Source organism: Primulina tabacum, chromosome 16 (assembly GCF_025594145.1).
Source record: "Primulina tabacum isolate GXHZ01 chromosome 16, ASM2559414v2, whole genome shotgun sequence".
NCBI classification, from domain to species: Eukaryota; Viridiplantae; Streptophyta; class Magnoliopsida; order Lamiales; family Gesneriaceae; genus Primulina; species Primulina tabacum.
The window spans coordinates 35362347-35378052 of record NC_134565.1 but is presented as its reverse complement, the minus strand read 5'-3'; the positions used below and the strand labels follow the sequence as shown (position 1 = coordinate 35378052).

General features: G+C 36.1%; 4 protein-coding genes across 8 annotated transcripts; 2 read left to right on the top strand and 2 right to left on the bottom strand.

The window, feature by feature from the left end:
* Positions 1-368: 368 nt before the first annotated feature.
* LOC142529728 (uncharacterized) lies at positions 369-4107 on the top strand. 3 transcript variants are annotated; one of them, XM_075635343.1, is made up of 11 exons: positions 369-588; positions 738-972; positions 1101-1305; positions 1424-1514; positions 1595-1740; positions 1811-2054; positions 2647-2751; positions 2843-3025; positions 3121-3325; positions 3405-3904; positions 3975-4107. In XM_075635343.1, exons 2-10 carry the CDS (start codon positions 759-761, stop codon positions 3893-3895), a joined length of 1884 nt encoding a protein of 627 aa, XP_075491458.1. In that variant the 5' UTR covers positions 369-588; positions 738-758; the 3' UTR covers positions 3896-3904; positions 3975-4107. The 3 variants fall into 3 exon arrangements, with proteins under 3 accessions (XP_075491458.1, XP_075491457.1, XP_075491459.1); XM_075635342.1 differs by lacking the exon at positions 3975-4107 and having other exon boundaries at positions 3405-3915; XM_075635344.1 differs by lacking the exon at positions 3975-4107 and having other exon boundaries at positions 447-478; positions 3405-3915.
* On the bottom strand, positions 4019-4648 carry LOC142529729 (protein CHLORORESPIRATORY REDUCTION 42, chloroplastic). The gene is made up of 2 exons (XM_075635346.1): positions 4351-4648; positions 4019-4247 (listed from the first exon to the last, which is right to left on the bottom strand). Exons 1-2 carry the CDS (start codon positions 4587-4589, stop codon positions 4145-4147), a joined length of 342 nt encoding a protein of 113 aa, XP_075491461.1. The 5' UTR covers positions 4590-4648; the 3' UTR covers positions 4019-4144.
* A 1475-nt stretch (positions 4649-6123) lies between these two features.
* Positions 6124-10740, top strand: LOC142529896 (E3 ubiquitin-protein ligase RHF2A-like). Of its 3 annotated transcripts, none has more exons than XM_075635587.1 (9): positions 6124-6358; positions 7318-7449; positions 7530-7576; positions 7986-8048; positions 8143-8251; positions 8507-8889; positions 8971-9078; positions 9324-9684; positions 10427-10740. In XM_075635587.1, the coding sequence occupies exons 2-8, from the start codon at positions 7318-7320 to the stop codon at positions 9634-9636; spliced, it is 1155 nt and encodes a 384-aa protein (XP_075491702.1). In that variant the 5' UTR covers positions 6124-6358; the 3' UTR covers positions 9637-9684; positions 10427-10740. The 3 variants fall into 3 exon arrangements, with proteins under 3 accessions (XP_075491702.1, XP_075491701.1, XP_075491700.1); XM_075635586.1 differs by having other exon boundaries at positions 6126-6358; positions 8968-9078; positions 9324-9661; XM_075635585.1 differs by having other exon boundaries at positions 6126-6358; positions 8968-9078.
* Positions 10741-10876: 136 nt separating this feature from the next.
* LOC142529895 (protein STRICTOSIDINE SYNTHASE-LIKE 3-like) lies at positions 10877-14218 on the bottom strand. The gene is made up of 4 exons (XM_075635584.1): positions 13657-14218; positions 12152-12427; positions 11710-11877; positions 10877-11466 (listed from the first exon to the last, which is right to left on the bottom strand). Exons 1-4 carry the CDS (start codon positions 13983-13985, stop codon positions 11064-11066), a joined length of 1176 nt encoding a protein of 391 aa, XP_075491699.1. The 5' UTR covers positions 13986-14218; the 3' UTR covers positions 10877-11063.
* Between the last annotated feature and the right edge of the window lie 1488 nt (positions 14219-15706).

Below are 15706 nucleotides of genomic sequence, written 5' to 3'. Positions count from 1 at the left end.
TCGAACTCCTAATATTATTCATTTTTTGTTCTCTCATCCCACAAGTCAAATGATGTAAGGTACACTAACTTTTGTACACGTATAATTATGTTTAGAATATATATTTTCCTCAAAATATTATTTATGTTGAGGTTTTATTTCCATATATTTGATTGTTCATAAAATTAATGGTAATACGAAAAGGCATATTTTATTTTGAAGACCTTACATTTAACAATATTGTATACATAAACAAAATATCATTCCATTCAGTAAGTAAATGTTTCCACTCTTAACTTTGACATAGTTTTGTGGATATTCAACGACTTATAATTGACAAATGTATCACAAAGCCAAACGACTTTAAAGAAGTTGGTACCAGACGCAGTTACTACACTCACCAAATAATCAAACATTAAAATAAATAGACATACGTGCATGTCTCATTGATATATCTGAAACTTCAAACTGTTTCTTCTTCTTTCGTCTCCTGTACTCGGTAACCGTTCAGTATCCTTTCTTCCATCATCTGCCAACTTTGTGTCAAAATAACATGCATTTTTCCAAACTTTTTATAAAGGCGGCGGGGATCTAAACTTTGAAAAGCTTGTAAGAACAAAACTTCTTGAGATTAAGGGGCTACGATCCCTTTGCCCTGCTCGATGTGCTCCCCTGGATCAGAGGAGTTGTTTAGTCTTTATGTGTGTTTTTTTATACAATGTATTGATTTTCGTTGAGTTGGTAATGTTTTGTACCAGATTTTTCAAGCAGAAGTCGAGATGGAGTTGGAGTTGTCCATTTGTTTTTTGGTGTTGTGCTTGTCAGCTGTTTTTGTAGATGCCGATAATTTGATATACAAAGATCCCAAGCAGCCATTGGAGGATCGAGTCGGGGACTTGTTGCAAAGAATGACTCTTGAAGAAAAGATAGGCCAGATGACACAGATTGAGAGGAAAGTTGCCGCCCCTAATGTCATGAACAAATATTTCATAGGTACATTTATTATTCCAACCTAATTCTGTATGTCGATAATGGATTAAACTCACAGGAAATCTGTGTAGCATACATATGGTGTTAAAATCGAAGTATTTCAGGTTCCAAGATTTTACCTTTTTGTGCAGGGAGTGTATTGAGTGGGGGAGGGAGTGGTCCAGGACCAAACGCCTCGGCTAAGGAATGGGTGAACATGATAAACGAGATTCAAAAAGGAGCCCTTTCGACCCGACTCGGAATTCCTATGATATATGGAATTGATGCTATTCATGGCCACAACAATGTGTACAATGCCACTATTTTCCCTCACAATATTGGGCTAGGAGTCACCAGGCAAGTATAATTCAAAGTAATCTGATGTACAATGTGAAAAACTTTGTGCAGGCAGTATTTTTCGTTATAAAATTTCTTGTATGAAAGTGGATGTGACCGTAATGAGTCGTATAAACAGAGATCCTGACCTAGTGAAGAGAATTGGAGATGCAACTGCACTTGAAGTTAGGGCCACCGGAATTCCCTATGCCTTTGCACCTTGCATTGCAGTAAGCAAATCGATGAACTCGATTAGACCAATCCAACCACCCCTCTTCGTTCTATGATGCTGATCATTTAATTTATGTAGGTCTGCAGGGATCCAAGATGGGGCCGTTGCTACGAAAGCTACAGCGAAGATCACAAGATTGTTCAAGCAATGACTGAGATTATACCTGGTTTGCAGGGCGATCAGCCGGCTAACTACCCTCCAGGATTTCCTTTTGTTTCTGGAAAGTATGAATCTCTTGCACTAAGACATCTTCAGTCTTTCAGATTGCCTGATATATTTTGTTGTGTTGAGAAGGACAAAAGTTGTAGCTTGTGCAAAGCACTTTGTAGGAGATGGTGGCACGATTAAGGGAATTGATGAAAATGACACTATTATAGACTATCAAGAGTTGCTTAACATTCACATGCCTGCATATCTCGACTCGATCAAAAAGGGTGTTGCCACGGTCATGGTATCTTATTCTAGCTGGAATGGAAAGAAGATGCACGGAAATGTTGATCTTGTTACTGAGTATCTCAAGAACAAGTTGAATTTCAAGGTAAAAATACTTTGATCATTTTTTCATGAACATCTTTATTAGGTGGACTTAAACACCTTCAGTTTTATTTGCAAGTACAAATTAATTAGGGACATTAGTGTAATAATAATCTGTTTTACTTCTGACTTCAACAACAGCACCTCACCTTTTCATCGTGGTAGTTTTCCCATGCCACCATCTCGTCTGTTGCCACGTTCTCTTTATTTGTATAAATGGACTTAATCTCTTCTATTTTCCTTCAAGTAAAAAGACTAATGCACAGGCAACGTGTGTGCTTAGGTAGCCAGTATTATTAAGGAGAGTTATGTCTTTTGGTGTATTTTTATGTATTCTTCCTATATATGAATAATTATTTTTGTTATTTGATTTTTTTTTTTCCAATTCAATTTTCTAAAACACATCAACTAAAACTCAAATAAAAATTTTAGTAGTTTAAAACTTACATCAGCATATATACTTTGTACACAAAATTATTGTCCACAAATTACCCTTCATATTAAATTTTAATAATGTATAAGCATGCCTGGTGTGCCAAATATCATCAGTTAAAGGAAAACTTGAATCTACAGTGTAGTTTGGACCTATATTTCAGGGTTTCGTCATATCAGATTGGGAAGGACTTGACAGGATTACATATCCACCCCATTCAAACTATTCTTATTCTGTTCAGGCTGGAGTTCTTGCAGGAATTGATATGGTGAGAGTTTTGTTCAAAATTCGTCATTATTACACAAGAATCTACAACTTGAAAGCTGTATTCTTTGTCTGATATAGTTCAACATTTCCAGATTATGGTGCCCAACAATTATTCAGAATTCATTTCCATTCTAACTTCACATGTTAAAAACAAGATCATCCCTATGAGCAGAATTGATGATGCTGTACGGAGGATACTGACAGTGAAGTTTGTTATGGGCCTTTTCGAAAAGCCTTTAGCTGATTTCAGCTTCGTGAACCAACTCGGTAGCCAGGTCAACTTTCTTTCCAGTTTTCATTGCCAAAAACCACCCCTATCTTCATCGTGTCGTAAAAGTTCTTCTGTATAAAATGACATCCCTTTTGACAGGAACATCGATTATTAGCAAGAGAAGCAGTTAGAAAATCGCTGGTTCTTTTGAAGAACGGTAAAAGCCCTGATCAGCCATTACTTCCTCTTCCAAAGAAAGTGCCAAAAATATTAGTGGCAGGAAGTCACGCAGATAACTTGGGGTACCAATGTGGAGGCTGGACGATAGAATGGCAGGGGGTTAAAGGCAATAACTTTACAGTTGGTAATGAATATAACTTTAACCAAGAAGAAATTTCCTGACCCAAAACAAATACTGAACATGTTTTACGTGAATCGTGCAGGTACTACAATCTTGGCCGCTGTGAAGAGAACTGTTGACCCCTCTACACAAGTCGTCTACAATGAGAATTCTGACATGAACTTTGTGAAAAGTAACAAATTCGACTATGCTATAGTTGTTGTAGGGGAGGTCCCCTACGCAGAGATGTTTGGCGACAGTACAAATTTGAGTATAGTTGAGCCTGGTCCTACTACAATTGAGAACGTCTGTGGAGTGGTAAAATGCGTAGTGGTGATTGTTTCTGGGCGCCCGGTCGTAATGGAGCCATATGTTGGAGGGATAGATGCACTTGTGGCTGCTTGGCTACCGGGAACCGAGGGGCAAGGTGTGGCTGATGTTCTGTTTGGGGACTATGGTTTTACTGGGAAGCTGGCTCACACTTGGTTCAAATCTGTGAATCAGCTACCAATGAATGTCGGTGATCCGAAGTATGATCCACTATTTCCATTTGGATTCGGTCTCACTACTCAACCTAGAAAAGAGTTGTCATGATAGGTAGTGGTGACATTGTTGGCACCTCTAGCTCATGTTTTGATAAGTTTTGATCTATTAAGGTATTGGAAAAGGACAGATTTTGTGTAGTTTAATAAAATATATATCGTTCTGTTTGAAATATTGTCAAACAATTTTTGTGCATCACAGAAGCTTCATCGAATTTCCTTGAATCTCCCATTATTCATCCAATACAACATAATGCTTTACATCTCATCTTTTTTACCCTCAAAACATAGCAATTCACAATCATTCAGGAAGTTCCAAGGGCTTGAAATACTTTCCATCTATAAGATAAGTACCTACGCTGAGACGAACTGCCCACACATCCTTGGGTTTCCTCGACACAATCCTGCACCCATTTCAGCCCACCACCCACATATATCAATCAAAATTCTATGTAGAAATTAACTCAGATAGAGCATTAAAACACGAATATTAAATTTTGCGCTCACCTTCCGACGTCGCCGGGCTTAATTAAGCCGGAATTAGCGCGTAAACAAGGGACAGAAGCTGCAGTTTTAAGCAATTGTGGAGCCTCGATCACAATTATTGGAGACCCAATTTCTAGTTTCCATGATTTAGATTCATTCAATTCACAATTTGTGACGAATTGTTTCTTAAGGCTGTGGGATTTCGAACTGTAGATGCTTGGGGAGCCACGAGTGAGCATGAAGGATAAATTGAGCGCCATGAATGGATTAATTGCTTGCGGCTCTCAATAGTTTCGATGAAACCAGCGACCTCTACAAAACGGTTAATTTTTTATTTTTTATTTTTATAATTCAATTTTATTTCTTTTTGACCAAATATTTCGTGATTGGCTAACCTAATCTATATTAACAAATAAAAAAAATATTTTTTTTACATAAAAGATAATATTTTTATGAACTGGGTGGGGTTAAATATATGTCTCACAAAATCGATATATTAAATAATTTTATAAGAGTTTTTGTGTTTTTATGTTAATTTAATCCAAGTCGTTTCAATTTACTTGTTTTGATAAATCAATTGAAATTTTCCTTAGATGCTTCTATATTTATCTTTCATCCAAAATTACTCATCATATTCATTTACATTTCATAATAGATAATCAAATTCTATCTCCAATGTTGGCCAAACATTTTGTCTTGAAAATTCTCAGGTATTTTCACTTAATTTGAAAAGGAGATCTGTCGTGAGATGATATCATATATTTATATATGAGATATGTTAAACTGATCGTTGTAATGACATAAAATAATATTTTTCATTAGTTATGTCAAATAAGATATTCATCTCACAAAATTAACATGTGTGACAATCTCATAAGATTTTTTTGTATACTTTCAAACACTACCAATTTTTTCGCAATCTATAAATTTAATTACTTCTCTAAATAGCATAATATTTTGTAAACATCCTTTAATGTTACATTAAATGATAAATTGTTTAAAAAAATATACAAAAACAAACTTTCAAATAAAATTAATAATATTTACATTTTATTTTGTGTTATCTACCCTTCAAACAATATATAAAATATATTCACAAAGTGCAATGGAAATAATTATAAAAATAAAGTCAAAATAACAACACTCTTAAAATAATATTAAAGATTAAATATTGATTATTAATTAGAAATTTATTTCATATGGTTTTTATCTTCTTTTTATTAATATTAATATTTTTTTATTTAAAATTGGAGATTGTCTTGATCTTTGGTTCGGTTTTGTCTGAATTTGTTGATCCATCCATTTGTTCAAGGATTAAGAGGTTCAAATCCGGAATTTGAGAATGGTTTACAAGATGATGGATTCGGAGTTGATGAGGATGGCTCAGAGCACATGAGTCGCATGTCGCCCACTGATCTCACTCGGATTCATCACAACTGTTTATCACGTGTCTATCATTGTTCTTTAAATGACACAAAAAACATGATATCATATTAGACTACATGATTGTTGAATTATAAGTAGATCAATTCGGATTTTTAAATTATATAACAACGTAGTATTATGTTTGAATCGAATGAAAATAATTATTACATATGATTCTCTCGCTATTTATCTTTTAATTTGTAAGAATGAATTATAATTCGTTAGAATCAGACCAATAAATATCAATTACGAAATTAAAATAAATTAATAAAAAGAATCTACGTAATCTGAACCATGGTACGTGTTAGCTTTCCAACTTTGGTTAGTGGAGAGGTTGGTTTAATTAAATCAAAGAAAAATAGAAGTAAATAAAAAAGGAATAATTCTCCAGAAACCAACAAATGAAAAGTCCGCAGGACTCCTCATTCTCACTTTTGTTGACCCAAATTCTCTCATCAAGATTTAATCTCTTCTCCGGCCCTCTTCTCCTATCCTCTGTTTGTCTATGTATATGAATCAGTTCTTCGATTAGTTCGAGCTTTGATCTGGCTTAAATCTCCGAGTTTTATTATTACACTGCGAAAAGAGGAGTCTTTTCTTTGAGGTAATTTATATTCATGTTCTTGGCCATCTGTAATTGACGGGTCGTAGAAGATACTGTGTATTTTTTAAATTTTGTTGTAAATATTTTTGTGGAGATTGTATATGAAACTCAAGTCTTTTTTTTTTTTGTATTTTTGTTGTTGTTGATTTTTTGTGAATTTTTATTTAATTTTGGTTGTGATTTGGGATGCTGGGAAACGTTGAAATGAATGATTTATGAAATTACGTTAATTTTTGGGTTATTTTTAGTAATTCCAAAGGCTTGGTTACTTGCTGATATTGCAGTTCTTTAATTTAATGTTTTGACTTTTTAATTCTTCGCGTCTTTCGTTTATTCTGTGTTACCAGCTGCTTGGACACTCTGGATATGTGACGAAGTTTGATTAATAAACTTTTTAATTATTTTCTAGCGTTTTGTGGATAGTGATTGTTTTTAGCTGATACAGTGGCATTTTTCCTTTTTGCCGGTTTACTTCGATTAAAACCCTCAAAATTTTAATAGAAACTTTTCTGAGGCATAAATTTTACTAATATAAAATATATTGAAACGTCCGCTCCACTAATCTGGAGTCTTATTGTAGATTTTAAATTTAAGTGCTTTGTTTGATCACCCATTTCTGATTTGATGCTTGATTTCTGTTAAGGACAGTGCAAAGATAATGAATATTAGCTCTCAAAGAAATATGCAACTACGTTATTCAATTTGATTGAACACAGATCTTTTTTATTGAATCATATATCCCTTTTATGATGTTATTTATCCAACTCAATGGTGTCGTTTGAGAATTCAATGTTGTATGTTCTGCTAAACAGTGGGGTGCATATCGTGGCTTGCTTTTTCCGATATTCATGCTCGGACACAGTTCTTGTTTATTCTAGACGCATGATTGTTGCAAAATCGTTTTTTTTCTTCTATATATGGTTTTTCTTTTGTAACGAAGATTCCACTTTCTGTTATAGATGGAAGAGGAAAAGACGTCTGAGAACCATTTGACATCAGCTGCAGCTTTTGTGGAAGGTGGAATCCAAGAAGCATGTGATGATGCTTGCAGCATATGCCTTGAAGATTTTTCTGATGGCAATCCTTCAACAGTATGGTTAAAGCTTATAAATCCCACGACTGTGGATCAAGATTGGCCTGCTGTGGATTAATTTACTTTTTTATTTTTCAGGTGACCAGTTGCAAGCATGAGTTTCATCTTCAGTGCATTCTTGAATGGTACAAAACTTACACATTTCCGCCAATAAAAGTTTACCGGGCAATCAGTGTCTTAATTTGTTTTTATGATTATGGTTTTTGCTATTTCCATGACCTTCTTTGCTCTTCTAAATTGAGTTGTAATCTCTGTCTTAAAGTTTGTCTCTATAAAGGTTCAACGAGTTTGTGCGTTCTTATCCTGAACTGGAGAGGGGAAAGATAGGGTGGGCTGAATGTTTGTTTAGTCTACCATCATTTGGATCATTCGACTGTATCTCTTATCCAAACAGAATTTATAATCAAAGGGAGTAGATGTAGGAACTCTATTCTGTAAGGAGGCTGGCAATGACACAATAGTAAATTTCTACAGAGATTTCACCATTAATTATCTAGGTGCACGGTGTTAATCAGTTCATATGATAACCTTCAGGTGCCAGAGAAGCTCCCAGTGCCCAATGTGTTGGCAACCCATCAGCTTGAAGGATCCCGGCAGGTGTACTAATATTGCTCAGCAGCTTCTCCTTTATGCTTTTGTTCTTCTTGGAAGTATTAATCTGCTATGAATCTCATTTATGTTTATTTGGCAGCCAAGAATTGCTTGATGCTGTGGAGCATGAGAGGAATTTGCGGATGAACCCACCAAGAACTACTACTATATTTCGTCATCCAACCCTTGGAGATTTTGAGTTGCAGCATGTAGGATGCTCTTGTTTCTGTATTCTCGCATTCACTGTTTTAGTTAAGGGCAGGGGCGTTCCTGTGTGAGCCTCGAAGAAAAAATGAAATTTTATTAATTTTTTTCTGAAAAGGCGAGTTTTGTTTCCCAAATCAAATGAACCAATCTCGCCTCCCTCAAATAAAACCCTGGGCCCACCTTTGGTAATGGCTTATTTTGAGTACATTCTACTCTTAGTCATGTTTACATAATAATTCCTTGAACATCTGGTTCAGTTTCCAGTCAGCGCTAGTGAATCCGAGCTTGAAGAGCGAATTATTCAGCACTTAGCAGCCGTTGCTGCCATGGGAAGGGCTCGTCAGCTTGCTAGGAGAGAAGGTCAGAGGAGTAGGGCCTCTGCTCAAGGCCGTCCCCATTTTTTGGTATTTTCGAGCCCTGATGCATCTCCCGCAAGTTCAGCCACTTCCTCAGTTGATCAAAGAGATGTCAATGATCCAGCTCCAACTTTCATGATCGCTGGCCCAAATTCTCCTTTCATGACTGTAGGAGAAGACTCTGCACCGGTCATTGCACGACCCTCGTCTGCCCAAGCTGACCAGCTTTTGACTTCAGCATCAAGTGCAGGTGCAGATCAGCAGGGAACATTCTTGACCAATAGGTATATGCTTTGTCGATCATTTTAAACTCTTTTACCGATAGAGGGGTCAGTTCATCAGAAGTTAATTGCTTATTGCAGAAGGTCTCCTGCCCAGACTTCTCAAACTAGCAGTCAAGATAGAGCTGGATCATCAGATTTCCAGTCTTTTTCAGAGTCTGTAAAAAGTCGTGTTGGTGCATGGTCAATGAAGTATGTGGAATTTGGAAATCGTGCTGCATTTCATTTCATCCCATCCTAATTATGAAAAACTTTTGATTTTCCCTTGTTTCTACCAAACATACCTAAATGCAGATAGAAAGTAATGGTGGGAAGATGGTCAAGGGAGAATACGGCACATGAATTTAATAAAAGTGCTTTAGAAGAGACCTCAACTTCAAGTTCAAGAATGACAATATGATTACATGCAATTAACGCTTTTGTTCTGCATTTTTCAGATGCAAGGAGTCAATTACTAAGAGCACGAGAGGTTGGAAGGAGAAACTGTTCAATCGCAACAGTTCAATTCCCGAACCCAGCCCTGAAGTTCATAGAGAGGTTGACCAAGTTATTGCTCCCGTATCTCGACTGATGGATCATCTTGAAATATCGGAAGTCGCTAGAACCAACATAGCCACTGTATCAAACAGTACTTTGGATAGCTCAACTTCAGGTCCTACCGAACAGCAGCATATCACAGAGATGGGTGGCAGCTCTTCGTTGAACGAGGATAACACTCAGGCTCCATGTGCTGCTAGTGCATCAAACTAAATCTCGATTCAGCGTCTGCATCAAAGTAATAGTGCAGTTTTTTTTCCGGTAAGTCTTGCTTTGTTATTTCTTTGGCTTGTTATGCTGAATGGTGTCACTACTCTGTTTAATGCTTTCTTTGAATACTTGGGATGCAATTTAATGGAATTAAATATCAGGACTGGTTTAGTTTTAAGGTTGTGAGAAAAAATTTACTTTTGTTTGACCTTGAATGAAATTGCTTTATCCCCATGTTGCTGCATTTTTTGAGTTCCCCTCCGATTGTTTTGGATCAGGACCGTTGCATGTAAGTTACATTTGTATGGTTGCTCTAGAGAAACGATCAACTGGTTTGAATTTGCATTATTACCTAGCAGGTTAATTGAAGATGCCGAAGATTCATTAACATCATGCATGAACTCTGTGGAACTGTGGATTCATACGCAGAAAATTGTGCACATAGCTAAACACTGTTCATTTTTATATAGAATACAAATTTTCTAAATTTTGAATTTACCTCTTACGAATGGTCATTTGCATTATGTATTTGCAAAAGAACAAGCTAATACAGGATACTTGTGTTTCCTCTTCAAAATACTGTACATTTCATAAAGTTCGTGCAAAAGCTAATATAGGATAATTATGTCTCTGATACTCAGATACTTGGCTGTGTACCGAGCCTGTGTAGTTTGTTTTTTGAGATGCTGCCAATCTTAGTTTCGAAATTACTTGCTGCTGTTGATATGATTCTTGCTTAAGGCGGTGTATTTTTTCTGCTATTGTTGATCTTGTGCAATCTTTCGATTGTCAGGTAAATTTCACCTCACTGATTCTGCTGTTGTTGACGCTATATATCTGGTAACGAATACAGCAACCTTTAATTTACAAGAAGTCTTACAGTTTGGTGCAATAAAGCATTTCCTCCATGGACCTTGAAACAGGTGTACAAATGATACATTAATTAGTTGTATATTTTCTTGTCATTTTGAGTCATTCCTTCATGTGGTCCTATGGTATTATCATGTGTCTTTGATATGAGTGACCTGCCTTTGTGTCATTTCCTCTAGTATTTGGTAATTTATGTTCGGATTTATTTTCATTTATTGATTCCAGATTTTCACTTTCTGACTTTTTGTTCCAGTCATTCTGTTTCATGTCTAAAGATGATTGGATGATTGACATCTGGTACTATCATAAAATGTTTGATAGATAGCAACCGTTGAAACCATCGTGAAACAGAACGATTCAGAGTAGAATTCGATGCACGAAACAAAAAGCACCATATGATAATAAGACTGGAATCAGATTAAGTTTTAAGATTGTTTTCAATCACCAATTCATGACAGAGAAGCCACACAAGTTCTATGACATTTATGAAATACCAAGTCTTCGGCCAAAAAAGAGTTTAAAAGTGTGGGAAAAGAATCTAAAATCGATAACCTTCCTACTCATTCTAACTGGTAAACGGCGACAAATGGCAACAGGACGCTTCCCATCCAAAGTTGCCCGTCTTTCTCTTCGACTTCGCTAACTGCTTTAACTACTTTTCCTTGTCTATCTTCCAAAATTTTTAAAAGCTTACCTTCAGGGCTGTATTTCACGATTGCTCCATGCATATGACCTCCGATTTGCATCAGATAGTGAATCTTGGCAGAAATGGGAAGTTTCAGACACAAATGACGTAATTTTGGGTACATTGCTGAGAAGTAAGCATATATGGTTCGGCGACAATGGATTGCTACCCAAAACTCGCCCTTCTCGTTTGTTCGAACGTTGTCTGGAAATCCAGGCAGCACAGCCATAATCTCAGAGGTGCCTGCTTTTTCACCTTTTATCCAGTACTTTCTCAACCTAAATAATTTGAGGGCTGAGTTAAAATAAGTCAAAAACAAGTAAATAAACATTAGATGGATAAATTTGGACAAGCATTCATAACATAGTTTCTTGACCTCCTAAAACATCTCTCATAGGAAGACTTGCCCGAAAACGATAGACCAAAAACCATCCAGTGAACATCCGATGCATTTAAAAAATTGCCACTTTCCAATAAAGTACGAATAAATCAAGAAAATAAGGAAGAAGATAGGGACATACCTGCCGATTGAACCCTCACAGAACACAAAGAATGATTTATCTTTACTCAGGGAAAGACCATTTGGAAATTGAAGATTTCGAACAAGAACAGTGGTTGATTTTGTGCTTGGATCATATTTCAGCACTCTTCCACTATTTTCTCCAGAGAATACTAACAGCAAAAAATTTCTGAAACATGTACCATGTGAGAACTATGGATGCTGATATGCAATAGTATCCAGCAAAATACCAAGCGGCAAAAGTTTACGTAAACAGAACTACAAAACGTGGGAATAAATTACTACAAGGGTTTACCACCTTTTCTTGAAGAAGATATTTTTTATTGTACTTTTTCTCTTAAAACTCTCGACAAATCATGCCAGTCTACCACTCTTCTTTCTCTCGTTGTTTCATCGGAAAACTCTAAATACCGAGTGGCTTTAATATAAAATTTTAACCCCACCTTCTTCGATATGTTGTGCTGCTATCGGTGAAATATACAATTCCATCGTCATCGATGTCTAAGTCATTTGTAAACCCAAAAGGAACTCCTTCAGCCTGGGTGGCTAGAGATGTTGCCAGACCACCTTTACGCCCAACCTTCATCAACCCAAGATATGCATCTGCGATGTACAAATCACCTGTCTGTTTGTGAAATCTTAGACCCAATGGTCTTCCACAGATGTGCTCGTTCTTCAAATAGCTAAATAGTGATGGTTTTGTATCGCATAGTGCTGACCTGAAATAATTTTACTAATATGAGAGGGACTCTGTAAAACAATGTCATCCCATTTTTTTCCCCGTAAACCATGATCAAGATGAGTAACTTGATTAGGAGTCAGTATGTAGAAGCTCAACAAGTCGCCCTAAACTTTCATAACACGGGTAGACGGGGAAAATACAATCATCGCTGAGAGGACGATCTATACGAAACTGTGACAGAAGCACAAGAAACTAATGATATGAAAACACAAATGTTACTTGTTTAATCGGTAAATATATATGACATTTACCAGGCACAATAAAATCTAAAAGATTTATATATCTACAAGTAGATAATTCTTAGCCGTAATGGCATTACTTTAGACTAGCATTGTTGGTCGCAAAGTAAACAAAGTTTGAGAAAACAATAAACAGCAAACAAATTATGGTTTGCACCACAAACTTGTAAATACCTTCACTATGGCAGGACAATTGATCAATGGAATCTTGATATGGCAATTCAAGCAATCAATTATAAGGGGTAGCATTCACTTTGATGATTTTGTGTTTACCGTTGAAAGAAATATCTCCACAGAATGAGAAGCACAAAGCAAACAAGAAACACATAAATAAGAATAGCCTCATTAGAAAAGCTTCAACCTGATTGATATTAATTTACTAGTCCGCATGGTTATATATTTTACACCTACATTATTCTTTATCCTTCAATGCTCACAGAATAATGATTGGGCCTATGAGAAGGTCCCACAACACATAATCTCGCTCAGTCTTGAATCTTGGGACTTCTGGCCAAGAAGTAAATGCTCAAATAAATAACATTATCGCACATTATGCAATGGTTATAGATCAATACATCAGTACAGCAATGTATATGTGATCCTGTGGTTTAAAACTTTAGCAGACTCACTTATTCAAATACGAATTCGTTGTGCACTTCAACAAATTGGTGGTGTAATAAATCTAGACCAGTCTTCAAAAAATAACAGCTAGACCTAAGAATTTTTTTTTGCTTTCAGAAAAATCTATATGTTAAACAATTCATGAAAGCTAATTGTTCAATACAAATACGAAAGCATAAACCTCATACTAATCTAAACAAACAAACTCAGCCATAATTTTTTCAACGTTATCACACAAAACTCCAGGCAACAAAACCTCTCACACTCCCATCTCCAAGTCTGAAAATCTCAAAGAGCAAAAATTTAAATTTCCCAGTAAAAAACCCATCAATCATTCAAAACTCACCGATTAGCAGAAGTATAGGCAAAATCATTCCACTTTTCACCCTCCCAGAAAACAATCCTCCCATCAGCAACCCCGGTGTACGGGCCGCGTCCCATCGGATCAAATGCCACGCTCTCCGGCCCCTGCACCTGGTTCAAGAACTTGATTTCCGACTTCTGCAGCAAGTTCTCCGTGTCCTTCTCAACTGGGATTTCGGACCACGCCGGCATTTCCACCTTAAACGCCTTGAACTCCGGAAAACCCGAAATCGCACAGTGATCAAACGGGTCCACCGCACAGTACACCGCCAACAGGAGGCATACAACCGCGAATACTCCGGCCCGTTTCATTGCCGACAAATCCAAAGATTATTTCCAGAGGATTCGGTTGCGGGAAGTTCAAGTGCAACGAAGGGTGTGCTACCTACTTCCTAAGAGAGTAGAACTTGTGATACTCTGGCGTATTAATTTAGGCATAAATTTTGATCCAACCACCATCTGCCTGCCACTCCAATCCAGCATCCTCTTGTCCACTTCACTTATTTACAAAAACTCCCAAAAAATATTCAAAATAAATGAAATAAAAAAAAAGAATATATTTCTTTTATACATATATTATAATCTTAAATAGATTTTACGGACTGTACAATTTTATTGATAATTTTGTTTGTTATTCTTGGATGTAAATATTAAAATTTAAATACAGTTTTTTTAAAAAAATAAATAAATAATACACATGTTGATTAAAATTGGAGTTTGGAAAAATAGCAATGAAGTGGCCCCAGACAACACGCAGTATCTGGACGTTCGGAAGTTTCCTACCTAAGAGAAATCATTATCTCGATCGATATGTACTATGTCACCAATTATTAGTTTATGATAGCTCGGTAATAAATATGCTTTGTGTTAGATATTTCTCATGTATGGTACCAAATATTTCTCAAAAGAGAAATTTGGCGCAAATCGGGGAATTCGGGGTACAACTTCTTAGACGTTATGTCATATAATCGTCAATCGATCTCGTTTTTAATCTCGTTAAACAAACTTATTTTCGAGCTCGTTAAAAGAAGATATTTTTCGAGCTCATGGAAAATTTTAGTCAAAATATCAACTAAAATATGAAGATGTAAAAAAATATGCTCTCATTTAATAATTTCTCAATTCCTTCGATTAAATCAATCTAGCAATGTGAGATAACTACACTCACAGCCCAACAAATATAGTCCAACAAACTAACGATTTCTAGCTCGAGAAATGGCTCCCAAACTTACTATTCATGAGCTTAAGGGCCGAACACCATTAAAGCTCGAGCTCGACTCGATAGACTTAACGAATGATCTCAAACAAATTTTTTATCGAACCGAGTTCCGAACAGCTCACGAACGACTTAGTTTGTTTGCGTCCATAACCACGTGAAACCGCGAGAATTCTAATTGAAACTTACCATGATTTTTTCTCCGTATAATCAAAATATTTGAAGATGAAGCTTAGCTTAACAAAATATTTTTTGTTTGAATCAGTTAAAACTCTTCATTTAATTTAAATAGGCACATTTTTGTTTTATTTCTTTGACGATTGGGTTGTTGCAGATAACATAACTCTTGTTGCTATTCAAATTGTTAACATACTGTGTGTACTTTCATGCATGAGAATTAGTTTTCGGGTGGCTTTTGTTTCGATTAAATCCGCACCCTTGTCGAAGAACTAGAACTTTATCTTTTAGCTTTGGGATAATGTCGAGCTCATCCATCTCGCAATTCTTTCTCGGTTGCCTTGATTCGATTCTTATGCGTTAATGGTAGATTTTATACTTTTTTTCAAGCTTCATAGGTAAGCATTTCATTGATAATCTCAATTTGAAAGGAGATTCAAGAAAAATTTAACAGATTAATCAGCAAAAAAACCTCGGATTGTATCACGATGTTCTTCCGAAAAAATATAAAAATAAATAAAATTTGAAGAGCCACAAAAAAAAAAATCATCGAACCTTCAGAACATCATCATCAGGCCAGGAGGGGGCGCTCGGGATCTGAGAAAGAGAGATGGAGGAATAGGAAAAAAGAGCGAGCAGC